The 13531-nt window shown below is 37.1% G+C and overlaps 2 protein-coding genes across 2 annotated transcripts; both read left to right on the top strand.

Annotated features, from left to right (window-relative positions):
• Positions 1-31: 31 nt before the first annotated feature.
• On the top strand, positions 32-4906 carry pym1 (PYM homolog 1, exon junction complex associated factor). The gene is made up of 3 exons (XM_079239116.1): positions 32-220; positions 3119-3212; positions 3659-4906. Exons 1-3 carry the CDS (start codon positions 190-192, stop codon positions 4152-4154), a joined length of 621 nt encoding a protein of 206 aa, XP_079095242.1. The 5' UTR covers positions 32-189; the 3' UTR covers positions 4155-4906.
• A 5581-nt stretch (positions 4907-10487) lies between these two features.
• LOC306754560 (matrix metalloproteinase-19-like) lies at positions 10488-13062 on the top strand (the record flags this gene model as incomplete). The annotated part of the gene is made up of 8 exons (XM_079238578.1): positions 10488-10604; positions 11024-11112; positions 11198-11619; positions 11727-11972; positions 12056-12157; positions 12292-12456; positions 12616-12743; positions 12823-13062. 8 exons carry the CDS (start codon positions 10488-10490, stop codon positions 13060-13062), a joined length of 1509 nt encoding a protein of 502 aa, XP_079094704.1.
• Between the last annotated feature and the right edge of the window lie 469 nt (positions 13063-13531).

Genomic DNA, 13531 nt, shown 5'->3' with positions numbered 1-13531 from the left:
GCGTGTACCATCCGTCTACATTACAGACTGTATTACGCTGCCATGACCGCTTTCGTCCCCTGTAAAGGAACAACTCCAATACAAATGTTTAATTAAAAAGCTGTGTGTGATTAAAGTGAGGGAGGTGACGGCAAGGCACGCAACGACCAACAGACGGAGGGGAGCGGAGCAGCAGCAGATTACTGCAAAATGGCAACCCCTTATGTCACAGATGAGTCTGGTAAGGCTGATGCATGTGGCAGACCTTTGTCCATTTGAAGTAAACATTTTTTTTTTTTTTTTTTACATTAAACACATCTATGCTTTCAGCTCAGCCTGTGTTTCAGTGTGCATCGATTATTAATATGGATTTTAAAAAAACGTTTTTGATTTCGATGCATTGTTTTGTTGTTAGCTCATGATGCTAACTATCAAGTCACCAGTTAGCCTGTTGCTATCGCTCTGTTATCAATGTAAATATTGTTTTGATCGAAAATCTACTGCAAACAAGAATGTACTTCTATGCTTACCTTTGTCACCTAGTGTTTTATCGACTCTTTCTTATATAAATATTACTTTTTTTTGTGTAATTATCTTTAGAGTTGCTGCATTAGCTTGCTAGCATCACTTAGCTTTCCGGCTGTGTACAGTTATGATCAATTTAAAATATGACATTATTATAGGAATCCCTCAGGCATATGTTATGTATTATACTAAGTTTACATTTCAAGTTTTTAAATACTTTGAAAAAGACTTGAAGATGTCAAGTTTGAACTTTAAAATATCAAACATAAGTGGAAAAAAAGTTTTTAAAAAAAAACAACAAAAAAACACCTCTGAGTTCATCACGAATGACAAGAGTCTAATCTAACAAAGTTTGTTTCTTATATGAAAACAAGATGTTAAAATGTTCTTGTTTAGTATACCAAAAGAGATTATGTAAAAAGGGGTTACATAGGTTCTTATTTCCATACATATCCTTAGCCGAAACCTAAACATTTTGTGTAATCAAATGTTAAAGCTACCGTTTGTAGCTTCTTCTTCTTCTTTTTTTTTAATCAGCATTTTAATAAATGATAATGTTTTTTAATTATTCTTTAAATGAAATTGTCCAAAACAAGCTACGACTATGAAAAAGTTAAATTACAATTGGAAAAAAAAAATCTAGTAGGTTAACGTAACAGAAAATGATAAATTTACAGTATGTCCATTTATCCCATGTGTGAAAATTTATGTTTTGATAATAATAATAATGATAATAATATTGATAATAATGAATAAAGAATGTATGCCACTATAAGTTTAAATTGGTAATTATTCATATAAACATTCATCAGATATAGTAAATGCAGTAAACTTACTGATTTTCTTTGCAGTAGTGTGAGAGAATAATTTGGAGTTAAACAAAAGCCAGAAACAGTGAGATACATTGTTTTAAAAGTGACACTTTTTTAAATGGATTCTATTGTCTTTGTTTTGTTTCAAAATTATAACTTGAAGCATATATTTAAAAAAAAAAACATGACTAGCTGAAACTTAAAATTAAACACAGAAAGCTTTGTATCCATGGAGATGGATGTGGGTATTCTCAAATATAAAGTTAAAACTTTAGAAGAAAAACTTTAAAACTTTAGGGGAAAAAATTGTCATGGTTTAGTTTTTTGTCACTTAGCCAAATAGAGGTGGGAAAATTGAATAAAAATCTTTTTAAAAATCTGGATTTTCTTTTTTTTTTCTTTTTTTTTTTGCTTGACAATTTTAAAATCGATTCTTTTCTTTAAAAAATAGATTTTTTTTTCAAATAAATGAAAATAATCCATAATAAAATTTTTGTCATTTTTATTGTTTTTTTTAAATTGATCTTTAACTTATCTTCTCCGGCATTATAGCAGCAGAATGATGGTACTGTGTTATTCTTTCCTAAGTGAAATCAAGAAAAATGACACGAAAAAATTGTATACATTTTTTTTTGTTTTTAATCTACAAAAATCAGGAATATCCAAGAATTGTCAGAATTTCAATTTAAATCAAATCAGCCTCTTAAAAAAAAATCGGAATCAAATTTAAATCGGGACAAAAGCATATCGTCACTGCCCTATAGCCAAATAATACTGCACTTCTAAAGCATTTCTGGATATATGTAATTATGTATAATTATATATGTAATTATGAAGCAGCACAGATTAATGTTGGGCGCAGCAACCTTTTGGTGATGTTTGTTTTATGTTCACTCCTCAAGTCTAAAAGGAACTTCTGAAAAGTGCAGAAATGACAACATACTCATCAATTAAGTTTTATTTATATCTTTTTCATCTTTTGTTTATTATGATATTGTGCTGTATTTTTGCTTCTGACTTTACGGTTTGTGTTCTGTCTTTTAATGAAGCCATCATTGCTGGTAAAGTTTAACCACAGAATGATTTTTTTTAATTCATTAATCATGCTTATAAATTTAGAGTCCCATGAAAGTTGTGAAGCAGATACAACTAACTCTATTGTACAATATATTTAATAAAGCAAAGCATGGCATGTTTAATAAAACTTTTTCCTGTATGTATTAAACACAACATGTATTAAACACTTCACCACAAGTTATTCTTTCTCTTTTTACAACAACCACAGATGCATTCCGTTCATGTATGCACAAGGCCCAATATTTCTCTATTTATATAGCAACAAAGCAAGCAAAATCAAATAATGCTTACTTTGAATAATCACAGTGATGTGTCAGTAATGTGTTGTACATCATGTGGTTTACAAAACCTGTAGCAGCACTTCTCGACTGCACTGCAACACATCACTGCTTTTATGGTTTCTTGTGAACAATAAAAGTCTAAGAAGCCTCGTTACTCTTTCTTAAATTTATGGTGTACTGTACAGCTGTACTGTACAGCACCATATAACAGTAAATTAACCAATAAGTACTTCAAGCAGTGTAAATATGTTTGTTGTATCTGGTTCACTTGGTGACATTTTTTAGGTTTAAAATGAAAAGGCTGACATGCCATTGGATTCAGCATATTAATACAAAGCTAATGACGACTTAGAATTTGTAATGGCATTTATATGACGATCCAGTAAAACCATTTAAACTACTGGGAGAGTTGGATGTACTCTGAACACTCTGCTCGACTTTCAGGGAAATACATTGCTGCAACTCAGCGACCTGACGGGACATGGAGGAAGCCGAGGCGGGTAAAGGATGGCTATGTGCCTCAGGAGGAGGTCCCTGTGTAAGTGCACCCCCCCCCCCCCCCCCTTCCTCACATATCTGCACATACAGTAACAATAGGCTGTTTTATACATGTGGATTTACGACACTTCACCACCGCTGAAATTACTCAGTTTGGTGTAGACGAGGTGCGGGCAGATTGGTGCAGGAGGAAGGAAGTGATGCAAAATCTGGTCATAAACAAGTTTCCATTTCTTAAATTAGACTGAATTTGTGTGTTGGCTCTTAAGGGTAGAAGCTCTTTAATTTCATCATCGTTCCAGTTGGACATTTTTATGTTTGGTGTCTTTGTGGTTTCCCATTCAACCCAGAGGCGTGAATCTGCCTTTCAGACCTGAAACGATGTTTGCATGCTTTTATCTTTCTTCTTTTTTAAACTACAGTGTCCATTATTAGAGAGCAAAGTGAATATTTGTCATTTGAAAAGAATATTTTGTTGTTTTTTAGGTATGAGAACAAGTACGTCAAGTTTTTTAAGAGCAAACCAGATCTGCCTCCGGGCCTGAGCCCATCTGAGGCAGCTCCGCCAAAGCAGCAGCAGCAGCAAAAGATCCCCGGCTGCGGGGACAGCGAGATGGCGGGGCTCTCGAAATCTGCCAAGCGCAACATGAAACGGAAAGAAAAACGGAAACAGCAGCAGCAGGACCAGGACGGCAATGCAGAGGTGGAATCAGTGTGTGAAGCCGTGGAGAACGTGTCCATTGCCGAGAGAGGCAAGACGGAGGCGCCGGACTCCGTCTCGTCTACCGTTGACTCTTCAGCGGCGGCGGCTGAAAAAATAAAGAAGATAAAGAACCTGAAAAAGAAGCTGCGGCAGGTCGAGGAGCTGCAGCAGAAAGTGGACTCAGGGGAAATAAAGCAGCCAACACAGGATCAGCTGGAAAAGCTGGGCCGGGCAAAGGCCCTACGAGAGGAGTTAGAGCAGCTGGAGTGTGATTCCTGAAGCAATAAAGGACAGAAGAGGAGCAGAGACTGAACAAACAAACTAAATACAGAAAGAGACCATAGCAGCTTCCTGTTCATAGCTTACATGCGTATTGTACCTATTTGATATTCAGAATGAACACGAGGAGCAAACGCAGGCCAAAGGACTGGACGTCTCTGTGGCAGCAACACATCTTCACAGCTAGAAATACTCTTTTAGGTTTTTGTTGTTTTCTTTTTTCTTTTTTTTTTTTTTTTTTTTTTAATTGAAATGTCTAATCCTCCTGATTTCTGCTTCTACAGCTTTATGAGCCAGATCAGACATTTATAAATATCTTTTAAACATCATTGTGACTTGTTTTGTGTGTTGTCCATCCCTTCCAGTTTGTACCTTTCATATAATCAGGAAACACTGATGCATACAATGGTGAAAAAAAGAAGATAAACATAATTTTTGGTTTGAGAAAACACATTGTTTGTTGATTTGCCTGTTTTTACAATGACTGACGCCTCACACTAATGTTGAGGTCACACAGTCGGAGTGGTCATTAAAATACACGCTGCTTTACATGTTCATCTCTTTTCTCTTTGGTAAAACTTTCTTTTTGGACTGGATGACTTGGATATAATGTGGTCGATATCATAGAAGTTATAAGAAAAATATGTTTTGGATACATTTTATAATGCCTAAAATTTGTAAGGTTTTATGTATTTTTGTTTTTGTCAACAAATCCCATGACCAATAAAATAAAAAAAAAGGTTCTACTAACAGGTTTTGCATATGTAGCTAATATTTATAAAGTTTATTCTCCTGTGTCAGAGCTCCATTGTTGTTTAAAATCTATTTTAAAAAAAAACGCAAGACACATAGTTGGCTTTTTTTTTAGAACATCAACAAAAGCCTTGTTTATATAAAATACGCAGTGTGATAAATACTGACATCTAGTGGTAACGGTGGGAACAGAAATGACCTCAAATGCCTGCAGTAGAGAATGTAGCGATTGGACGGTGGCCAGCAGTGGCCAAAATTCTTCCAGCTATAACCCTGTTTGTACCAGTGAGTGGATTCAGTGACCTCAGGTGCACCTGTGGCTGTAGTACAGATGCGTGAAAGCATTTTTAAAATCTGAAACGATGCTCTCGCACCTGTCAGACAAAGCATACACAGAGTTGTTTGTCCGTTCAGAGACACCGTAGTATAAATGGTGATACAAATACTGCAGCTACAGCAAGTAGATATGAATGACTAATTAAAAGATAAGAAAATTTTTTTTTTGATACAGATAGAAACTGTTTTAATGATTCATAAAAAATTGCTGTAGTTGATCTTTAATTTAGTTGCAAACCACACCTTTAAACACATCAGAGTGTTACTTTGCACAATCAATAGTTTTAAAGTGTCACTGTTTTTACTTTTTAGTTTTACATTCTCTGTCAGATTACAAAGCCAAATGAATCTTAATGAGGGTTAAAAATAAATGTTTCTCTTATTGAATGCAGCATGGGAGCTTGTGGGTTTTCCCCTTCAGTTTTCTCTCAGTCACCAACCAGTGGTGTAGTGGTCCATCAAGAAGTGGGTATACTCTCAATTACTCTCAATTCTTATGTCCTTGTTTTAAAAACAGAAAAAAAGTATCCTAAAAAAAATCCATCAGTATATTTGCTTATTGTCACATAATTTCTGCTCTTCGGTTTCAGGGAGGAAGAGTTATGAAATGACTAAACCAATACTGGCACACGAGAGACATAGACATATATACATATAGCTTTTTTTGGTCTGTTCAGGCTGAAGTTAACGCAGCTGTTGACTAACTGCACCAGTGTAGCAAAGGTAACCTTAGCTGAGCTGCTGGGTGATGTCGCTACATGTGTAGGGATGTTTGTAACTGGAAAAACAGCGTCATACAAGATTTAGAAGAGGGTATACTAAATGCTGACTGAAAAAGAAGAGGGTATCCTCCGTATACCCGCGTATACCCTGGACTACACCACTGTCACCAACTAAAAGCCAAACACCAGGTCTGGCTCTCAGGAAGGCCTTTTCATGTTTTTATAGATGAATAGATTTTATCATACATTGGACAGTAGGATAGAGGTGGTTTTATTTTGGACTGAAACTTTGATTAGGTCATTCTACAACATAACCTTTAAAGGTCCTATATGATACATTCTTTCAACATTTTCTGACAACGTTGTTTTCACAGCATATAACCTCAAATTCAGCCTTAGTCCTTGCCATTCTAAAAGTGGCTTGCAGGCTTTTTTGTGTCTTAACCTTCACATGTTCATTAGTGCCTGTCCATGCCTGATGTGTGTGGTGTCAATGGCAGTATTCACTACGAGGGGGAATGATTATTTCCCTTCATGAGGTTACAAAAGGAAGGATCTCAAACTCACCTGTTTGAGCAAACATTTATTTAAATGTGGAGCAAGCAAGTTGGAGCAAATCAAAGACAAAATTTTCCATCATTCTAGGGCTTTATACACAGGACATGACTTTTAGAAAACCTTTAGACATGAATTTTGCACATGTTTACCGTTTTGTTTGTAAAACATGTAAAACATTTCAGTATTGCAACATGATCCATTTTCCTCCTGAGATTTACCTGGTGGACACATATTCTGTTTCTTTTCCATGTCAGAACAAATGATTTCACCAAAGACAACAACCTGGCCCTGATGCAACAAAACTGCTCCAAACCATGAAACTACCACCTCCGTGTTTCACTGTTTAGATTCATTCGGTTCTTTACTTTCTCCTGACAAGAGTTTTTCTTTGCTGTCATGCATCTATAAAACAGTTTCTCAATGTAATACAGAGGAGCAGCAACATTCTTTTTTAGTAGGTAATGCTGGGGAGCTGGCAAGGTCTGAAAGTGGCACCCTGTCTTGGCTTTTGTAAATGCTGTGGCGGAGGTTTGCGCTCTCTGAGTGCTTTTCTAGTTCGCAGCTTTTTCCACCAACAATTTTGTCTTTCTCGGCTGTTTAGCGGGAGGAGGCAAATATACCGAGCAGGGTCGGGGAAACCCTTCCTGCATTTACTCAGCCATGAACAACTTCAATTCAGCCGGAAAGTTTGGATTGGTCACAGTTTTCATAGATTGACAGTAAACTGAGGGGTCTAACTATATTTCTTATCATTCATGATTACAAAATGTATAGACTACTAACGAGGAACCACTTCACCCAGAGTAAAAGAAAAAAATATCTCTGAGCAAGATTACCTACCCCAGCTTTAACTAGAGACTTAAACTGTAGACTTAAATCAACTCATTTTTTGTGTATAGAGATCACACTCACTCATGAGATCACCCCACATGTTGGACAGTCTCTGGCTTTATGGGTGATGATTGAGGACAGGTGCGTGTTAATCCTGTTGGATAAGCTGAGTGAGTGCAGGAGGAGCAGGAAGGCAGGGCGTACATTGTATTTTATTTTGTTGATGACTAAAAGAGGTTTTTAAACTCATTACAACTTTTATTCAGAGGGGGGTAAATGTTATGATAAGAGAGAAATACACAATGAACATATTAAAGAAAAAAAAAAAAGACATTTTCTAAACACAAACCCTCATATGTTTAACACCTAAATGCCTGGTGCTACAAAATTTGCAATAAGCCACTTATGACAGTTTAAAAAAAAAAAAAAAAAAAAGATTGATCTATTATTTATCTTTATTTGATTTATTTACTGTATAACTGTAACTATAGCAGCAAACCAGACAACCAGCTGCTATATCTGCTCATCACAAAGCAGAAAATCACTGGAAAATTCACTCAATCTGTGTGAAAATCAAAACAATAAATAAGCGCTGAATCTAAAACTACAAATTAGTCATTTTAACATTTCTTTCTAATTTAGTTGAGTAATTAGTTACCAATAAAAAAGATGAGCTAGCTCTAAATGTCACCTTCACATGTTAGCTGTGCATTTAAACTTCATTTTTTAGTTGAGGCAACTTTATTTAATGATTTTTGCCTCCATAAATGCATCTAAAGCACCATTCATTGTAAAAAAAAAAAAAAAAGAAAAAAAAAAAAAAGCTGCCCAAGTCTTGGGAATATTATCATCTCACCACAACTATGAATACATGTTAGTAGGATGTACCAATGTAACTTTAAACATATATGGCATGGTGTATGTTAGAGTCTTTGTGTGTATTAGTGTGTAATCTTATATATAAATATGTATAATCCCTTTACTGGATATAAATATGTTGTATTCAGGTTATGGACACATATTGGACATACTTGCATGTAAAAAGTTGCCATGGAAACATTTAATTGTTCTTGTTAAGTGGGATCATGTTGTGAGGGGTATTTTTATCCTTGAATACAGACTTCCTGGGCTGCAGTGGTGTGGTGGTTTGCATCGTTGCCTTAAACAAGACGGTTCCTGGTTTGGGTCCCAGCTTGGACCCTGGGTCTTTGTGTCTGCTCTTTGCATGCTTTCTCTGTGTATGCATGGGTTTTTACGGGACTCCACAGTCCAAAACATTGATAGTTTATTTTGAATTCTCCCATTGTCTGATTGTCAACAAAAAGACTTTTGTCTTTGAAATATTAAATTAGACAAACTTAAGTTTCTTTAAAAAGATTTTCAAGCTCGAAGACACGAGTGGATCGAAATATCTATCCGAACTATGTTAAGCTTTGGTTTGTTTTATTTGCTTACTTTTAACAATAAAGGTTAACAAAAAATTTTACTCAGCTGCTTTCCTCTTCTTTTTAAATTAATTCTTTTTTTTTTTTTTTTTTTACAGTGATTAAACTTTATTTTAAAAACCACAACTGGAACAAAGAACTGTACATAAATTAGAAAAAGCAACACCAGAAAATAAAACATCTGGGGAATAATCATAGAAAATGTGTTTATTATTTTTTAAAACAATTTAAAACCAACAAACAGATTAAAAACAAATAAAAACCAATGATTAAAACAATCCAGAGCAAACTAAAACAGAAACAGAGTCTCATGCTGAGTTTAAAGCCAAAAATAAAAAAAGATTTCAAGGCGCGCTTTAAAAATGGACAACGGCAACGTGTTTTATGTGGAGGGGCAGCAAATTCCACAGTTTTGGAGCTGCAACTTAAAAACCAAGGAACTGCATGAGCATGTGTTAGTGAATGTAAGTGTGAGGACAAAATATGAGTGTGATGATGCATCGACGCCCCCTCTGAGGGTCAAAGACAGACGGACAGGGCCCATCACCCAGGCAACCACCAGTCACCACAGGGACCACCATGATTTGCATTTTAAATACCATCCCACCTTTTTTTGTCTCCTTTGCAGCGACAAAACCAAAATGAATGTCTTGTTCACCATTCATTGCTAATATGATTACATTTTATTTAATATGCCCAACTGTGCATGGAGGAGAGTATAGATCCACTGGAAAATCAATTTAGCTTTTCTATAATCTCCTTTTTCCATAGTTCTCAATAGAATAAGAACTTCGCTCTCCTCCAGTAAGACCACTGCATCACTTAGATTGAGTCTTGAGCAGAGTCGCTTTAACGTCTTTGTTTTATGAGCCGTAATGCCATGAAGAAAATGCAGAAAAAGAAGTCGTCCTCTGTCTCCGCTCCAGACGATTTGTTGCAATGGTGGCATGGGGCGTCACTGGTTTTCCTTGAATGGGCTCCTACATTAAGAACAATATAATTAGCCTCTGTTGTCCCATGGAGGATATGTGGTCACTTGTTTTCTTCACATGGTGGTAACCATAAAGTAAAGAATGCTCAGATTCTGTAGAATAAAATTCACAAATATAAATCAGAAGCGAGAAACATCAGCATTTCTATTGCACACATCTGGGGAATATTACAAAGAGTTAGGTCTTAATTAAATAGCAATGTCCATTTTACCACAGCTGCATGGCTGGGCATCTGTCAGTAGCTTTAATGGCTAGTGAGCAACTAATCTCTTCTTTTTTAGCAGTCTTAATTCCTTATTCATTGACTTCCTTTGAAGTAGACAACATTTGTGGGAAGTTATTTATACACTCTTTAAGACAAAAGGCTTATAATGATTGTGTGTGAAGTTCTGATCGTGCAGTTAGTCGGAAATATGTGTTGGTTTGTTTTTATTTTTTATTTTACTGCAGTCCACACATTGCATTCCTCGTCAAAGTTTATTATGTGGTTTGAGGGCAGGTCTGGAAAAAATACTTGGTATAAAAACTAGATGTCTAAACTAAGACAGCAGCTTCAGCACATGAGTCGAAGAGCGAATACATGGAGGATGGATGTGGCGATGCTTAGAGAGCTAGAAGATTTGTGGATTGGTTAAAAAAAATAAAAAATACAGTCAACTTACTGTGCAGGATTCAAAACTTTTTACCTCTTTAGCAATGGACAATGACCCAAAGCGGAAAATGCACTGTAGGCTGGAGTTCATGGTGTTTCTTGTTTTCCTAACAACTGTCTCATCTGTTGCTCCGAGCAGAAACAACCTCACAGAAGCAGTGGTAAGAAAAATATTCAATGCCAGTGAAGCTCTCATAAATATCTGAAACAAGACTTAGTGTACAAGAAAGAGTTTTTAAATTAATACAACATTTAAGAAAAAGTCCGATTTAACATTTTAAATTCCTCAGCAAGTGATTTTGTTCTGTTTCAAGCTGACAAATACAATTAAAACAGATTATTTGACTGTTTCACAGACTTTACAGTCGGTTCTTTCTTATTAAATTTCTAATAAAAATGTACTATGATCTGAATATGATTGTTTTAAGGATTCTGGATGAGATTAATCAGAGCTGTTGGTAAAAGACTTGTTTCAGTGTAAAAACTAATCAGGATTAGCCTCTGAAAAAAGAAACGTACTAAATTAAATGGAAAGATTTGTCAGTCCAGATAATTGTTAAATTTACTGCTCTTCTATTAGGGATATTTAAGGAAGTACGGCTACCTGCACGTTCCACTGGACAGTCAAGACCAAAACCCTCCACCTGAGAAGATAGCTGAAGCCCTGAGGTGGATCTTACATTTAGGCGCCCTTATCTTCTTACTTAAAAACTTTATTTATATCAAGTATAGTTACATCTCCTCTGATTTTCAGAATCTTTCAGGAAGTGACTGACCTGCAAGCATCAGGAAACCTGGATTCAGCCACTCTGGCAATGATGGACAAGCCTCGCTGTGGCCTAGAAGATTCATTCAATCCCAGAACGCTGAAATATCGACTCATGGGTTCGTATCTCTGCAACATGACACACATTCACAATGTAAGAAAGTATGTCAACGTTAATTCCAGCTGCAACTGCACAGGTTACTGGCGTAAGAAGATGCTGACGTATCGCATTTACAATTACACCCCTGACCTGGGTCGAGACAAGACACGCCTGGCCATCCAAACTGCCTTTAAGTACTGGAGCGATGTGTCAACTCTTAGGTTCAAGGAGGTGCAGGATGGACGAGCGGACATTAAAATCTCCTTTCACAGAAGAGACAAGTCATGTCCGGTGCCCTTTGACGGACGAGGTAGGAGAGGAATGTAGATGTCTGGATGTCTCAATTGCCTTCATGTAGATCTAAAAGTGACATTTGAAAAAAAGTGAGGTGTAAATAATTTTATTATTCATCTTCAGGCCATGTTTTAGCTCATGCCGATGCTCCTGAGTCAGGTATTGTGCACTTTGATGAAGATGAAGTGTGGACAGAGGGGAAGAGCTACGGCTCCAACTTGCGGATCGTGGCAGCTCATGAGATCGGCCATGCTCTCGGCTTGGGCCACTCACAGTACTACAACGCACTGATGGGGCCCATATACAGCGGATACCGCTCTGACTTCAAGCTACATCCAGATGACATCCGAGGGATCCAGGCTTTGTACGGTAATACTGGAATATCACCCCAAAGTGATATGAATTCTCTTTGAAGTGCTATCCATGGAAATGCAGTCGTGTCCCTTTTGCAGGAAAGCCAGAGAAAAGCTCTCCATCCAGTTATCCTCAGCAGCCAGTGCCAGGAGGAGTTTCCCCAGATCCTTGCAAGACCACTCTGGATGCAGCTATGTTGGGTAAAGAGAATCCTCAAGTCATCAGATTAAAACATGACTCATCATGTTTAATGTTGAAGAAAACATTCAGTGCTTTCCTCATGAAGGAAGATGTTTTTATGGGTACTTTTCCCTCTTGTATTGTTTTCCTGAAGGACCTTCACGTAAGATGTACGCTTTCAGCGGGCAGTACATGTGGACAGTTTCCAGCTCTGGTTACAGCACTCCGACTGCCATTTCCTCGCTGTGGAGGGAGCTGCCAGGAAGCCTCAGTGCAGCTGTTCATTCTGAGCGGACGGGGAAATCCTACTTTCTTAAAGGTGGATTTACTGAATTGTTTCAAGATTTCTCATTGGGGTACCATTAAAAATGCAGGCGAAGCTGCTTTTGGAGAAGTTTCAAATGTTCAGCATTGTTTGTTTGTGTTATTCTGGTGGTGAGGCTTTTATTTTTTTTTGTCTGGATGTGTCATTTCAAAGGTGACAAAGTGTGGAGATACACTGGCTTTAAGCTGGACAGTGGCTACCCCAGAAAGTTAACTCACATCCCTGCTAATGTTGACTCGGCCCTCTACTTCCCGAAGAGCAAAAGACTGATCTTTTTCAAAGTAATAATCATCATTTCTTATTTTATTTTGACAAAAATGTGGCTAAGCACTTATTTGAATAACTTCCTCTTTCCTTCAGGGCTCGGGATACTGGCAGTGGGATGAAATCGGTCCAACAGACCTCCGTTCGTATCCCAGATCGATCGGGCAGCTCTTCAAAGGGGCACCCAGCAACCCTGATGCTGCTGTAATAGGGTCCGATGGCCATGTATACATGTTTAAAGGCAGCAAGATATGGCGTGTAAACCAGCAGCAGCAAACAGTGGAGAAGGACTATCCCCAGGACGTTGCATCACACTGGGTGCAGTGTGATGACTGAGCCACCAGGGGTCACCAGAGGTCACCAGAGGTCACCAGGGCTTCGTCATTCAGCAACGTGGCTCTGACACATATTCCTGTGAAATCTCAACTGTGTCATACTTATGAAAACAGTTATTATTATATCTTTTACAGCTATTCATAGAATATTTGTCTTCTAATTTTATAAAGACATGTACTACTGCTTCTTCTTCACACTTACAACAAAAGAGGAGACTGCACCATTGTCATCGAAGGTTAGCAGCAGCTGTGAGTCATTGATAATCAAACATGTGACCAGTATGTGACAAGTACTACTTATCTATTGCTTTTTCAGAACTTTTCTGACAATAATATCATCTGGACGGTAACCGATTTTCATGTGTGACACTGTACCGTATTCATGTGTGCATATTTATTATGTCATCTACATGGATTGCATAAAAATGTATTTTCTGGGTTTTCTTTTTCCATTTTACAGGGAACAACTA

The sequence above is a fragment of the Telmatherina bonti genome (genome assembly GCF_933228915.1).
Source record: "Telmatherina bonti genome assembly, chromosome: 4".
Taxonomy (NCBI): domain Eukaryota; kingdom Metazoa; phylum Chordata; class Actinopteri; order Atheriniformes; family Telmatherinidae; genus Telmatherina; species Telmatherina bonti.
The sequence above is the reverse complement of the archived record's forward strand: the minus strand, read 5'-3'. Positions and strand labels throughout refer to the sequence as shown.